The 3,646-nt window shown below is 45.9% G+C and overlaps 1 protein-coding gene across 1 annotated transcript in view; it reads left to right on the top strand.

The window, feature by feature from the left end:
* The window catches only part of LOC109720422 (zinc finger BED domain-containing protein RICESLEEPER 2-like), a 13,165-nt gene continuing 10,054 nt past the window's right edge, over positions 536-3,646 (top strand). The window contains exon 1 of the mRNA XM_020247560.1: positions 536-849. Coding sequence (XP_020103149.1) covers positions 536-849 — 314 coding nt within the window. The remainder of the gene's footprint in view (positions 850-3,646) is intronic.

The following is a 3,646-nucleotide window of genomic DNA, read 5'->3' as shown; positions in this document are numbered from 1 at the left end:
GTTATGTTGTGATACTTTCCTTTTGCAATCATGATTGATATCTGTTCCTAGTTGGAACCCTTGTAATGTTCATTGTATTGATTGCGACGCTCAGGACGTACAGGGGAAACTCTGTCCGTTCGGCAGTCTGTCGACGCGCCCGAACTCGGCCAAATTGGCGAGGCCCGGGGCGTGACAGATAAAGTGGTATCAGAGCATAAAGTAGAGAATGGGCAATGGTTTGGATGGACCTAGGAGACCCTAGGATAGTAAACCATAGGAGAATAAGGCTCGTGAGAGACGAGGACTTGTGACTTATGGCGAAAGGTTCATTGATTGGGTTGTGTTGAAACCTCTATGACGGATATTAGAGGTAGACTCGAGGTGTGGTTTATTCTCAACCGAGGGTGTTCATGTTGGGTGCACACAACATGAAACTGAGTGATGAGAATAGACGCCCTTGCGTGACTTTCGCCCGATTTGAGTCAATGTTAAATTGTCTCGTGCTTGACCCAGAGGGTTGAGAATTAATTGAGTTGTCGTATTTCAGGGAACGATGGCACCGCGTAGGCGACCTTCGTCTAGATCGACACGGGATGGGACAAGTGACGTCCCTGAGCAATCCGAGGCGAGCGGAGACCCGGTGCTCTGCGAGCAGATGAGTACGCTCATGGGCGTAGTGGTGCGACAGGAGGAGCAGATCAAGGAGCTCCATGAGTTGTTGGCACGACAGACTGCGGCGGCTGCGCCGGTAGCAGCACGTCGTGTACCGGCAGGAGTGGTGATGGATTCAGGGGTAGTGGCCTCTGATTCTGTGGAAATGGAGGCGGAGAAAGAGCGGGCTTTGACTGCCCTAATGACCTTCAAGAAGTTTGATCTGCCTGTTTTCGATGGAGAGAATGTCGATCCATGGATCGTGGAGATGTGGATTGACGCTATGGAAACACTCTTCGAGGAGCTGTACACCTTGGAGCGGGACAAGGTGCCCCTAGCCGTGCACTGTTTGAAGTNTATAGGTAGGGCAGAGAGTTGGTCAGGACGGTAGTCCGAGCTTAGACCCGGGTGCGTGGAATGCCACGTGGTGGATCGTAAGATCGAGGATACACCTAGTGTGTTGTGACCCAACCCGAGGACTTGACGTGGTTTGGGGTCTTGGTTGCTCCTGTTTGGAGTGGGCGCGAATTCCCAAGTGAGAATTTCGCCCGAAAATTGAGGATTGGGTCTACGTTGCGAGCAGGAAATGCTACGCGTAGTTGAGACACGTTAGGCGATAGACCTACGTAGTGTTTGCGACCATTGGTCCGCCTGTGAAAGCCGACGTAAACGGTTTAGCCAATAACTCTGTGGAGGAGTTAGAGTAAGGAAGTGAATTCTCGAAATACGAGAGTTGGACTTCGCTCAGGATCGACTAATTGTCGAGTGGGAGTGCTTCGTGAAAGCCGAAGAAGTCAAATGCACCAAAAGTGCATTGCAATGGAGTCCGCGAGAGCAAATGGTGCAAGAATCTGCACTTGGCAGATTTGCTCTCGGGGACCGGTCCCTGGCGGGAGGGACCGGTTCCCGAACATGGTCTGCGCAAGCTTGCTCTCGGGGACCGGTCCCAGGAAGGAGGAACCGGTTGCCCCTAGGCTGAGGGTTGTGCAGCGCGGGGCAACCGGTCCCCAGGCAGGAAGAGACCGGTCCCCGAATATGAAATTGCCCAGGAAGGCTGGGTTATGTTGGAGAAATTGAGGAACTTGAGGATAATGCTCTATTATGGATTCAGAATCGAGATGCGCCGGAGTGGGCCATCTCTTGATAGAGCAAAGATCCAAATGCGATTTGAACACTCACGATGAAGCGATGCACAATGATATTGCCTTCAAGCAAGGTTGGTAATCAAATTGTAATACCCTGAGGGAAAAGTAAATGCAAAGAAAAGTTCTTGTATGTCAAGTGGTGAATGGTGTTGAAGCGCGTAGTGTCGTTGAGTTTCAACTTGCGCTACCACCAAGAATGACAGAGACCCGTAATGTACTTTTGGACTTACACACGGCAAATGTGAGTGTATCTAGTCTCATGTCATCCGTAGTGGGCCTTTGGATAGTTCCAATGAGCGAAAGGCCACTCCGAGATGCAAAAGTGCACTGTACCCCTTGTCACTCAATAAAGAGAATTAGAGTGTGAATTGGGTTGAAGTGAGTGAGTTTCGGGGACGAAACTCTTATTAAGGAGGGGAGGATGTAAGGTACCAGACCTCTAAAACTATGAAGTTACGGTGTATATTTAAATGGTTCCGGTGAGGTTGCGGTGGAACACATACCGGATTTTAAATATAAAAGTGAAAATAAATAAAAATAGTATGAGATACTATTTTTATTGGATTTAGAGAACTGAAATATAAGTTGGGAATGACCTGTGCTGAAATCGGAGCAAAAACAGAAGATTTAGAATTTTCTGTAAAAAATGGGGCAGATAAATTAGCAGAAAATGCATAGTGTCAGAAAATTATGAAAATTGACGGAGATGTCAGAAATATTTTTATGAGACTAGATTTAAAGTTTTATATTTTTCTGACACCTGTAGAGTGAGAAATAAAATCCGACAGCTATCTGATAAAGATTACAGTTCGGTACAGTTTTCGGTAACCAAATGGGGTCGAAACTGATAACTTAAGATATATTCTTTTTCAGTACGTTAAACCGAGCCTGCCTGTCAAATTTGAGCTCAAAAGGACATTCAGAAGGACTCCAACTGTTCCGAACTGCTAAACTGCTGCGCGAGGCGAATAGTGTAAAGTTGAGGGGCTGATTTGTAAAAAGGGATTTAATCCCTTTTCTTCTCTTTCCTCAGCCGAATGCAACACACACACACACGCATCACACGCACACACGCATGAAGCAAGGGAGAGAGAGAACTTCCCTTTCTCTCCCTAAATCTCTCCTAAAATCAAGGAAATTGGTGGAGATTGAAGTTTGGAAATGGATCGTCTTCATCTTCTTCGTCTTCTCCATGGTTTGGAGCTAATTTTGAGGTGAGCTTCTTGAGCCCTCTCATGGTAGATCTCTAGATATGTGGTTTTGATCTTTAGAAATGGATTTAGAGGAATCCTAGCATGCTATCTAGATGATTGATGCTTAATTCGTGAAGGGATTTGATGATTTCTTGCATAGTTGCAACCTAGGGCTCCAAAATGTAATTTTTGCTAATAGATGGGTTTGATCTATTTTGACCCTATGTAAACCTAATTGCTAGGTAACGAAACGCGTTGGCGAAGACGGTTCGGCAATCCGACGAGCCGTTACAAAGTTATTAAAGAAACGGACGTTTAGGCTTCGTTTCCGCCTGGAGGGCCGAGGCGACGTCGTAAAATCATGAAAACGGATTTGAAGCACTGTGGCACATAACCGAAGACCTTTAATTTCTGGATCACAAATCGGAAATCGTTTGGGTGGTCGTGCGAGAGTTCGAGCCAAACCGGGTTGTGCTTACCGAAGCGACTAGGTCGCCCTTATGTCTAAGAATATTAAGAATTCGTGTTGATGCATATAAGTATTAAAGGATGCATGTAAATATAATGCATAGAATGAAATGCATGTTGATGACATAGTCTAGAAATGCTAAATATAATGTGCATGTTAATATGATAAGAAACCATGCTAGTAAGTGAATGCATATTAATACATAT

This window comes from Ananas comosus, linkage group 1 (genome assembly GCF_001540865.1).
Source record: "Ananas comosus cultivar F153 linkage group 1, ASM154086v1, whole genome shotgun sequence".
Taxonomy (NCBI): domain Eukaryota; kingdom Viridiplantae; phylum Streptophyta; class Magnoliopsida; order Poales; family Bromeliaceae; genus Ananas; species Ananas comosus.
This window is presented reverse-complemented; position numbering and strand designations above follow the sequence as displayed.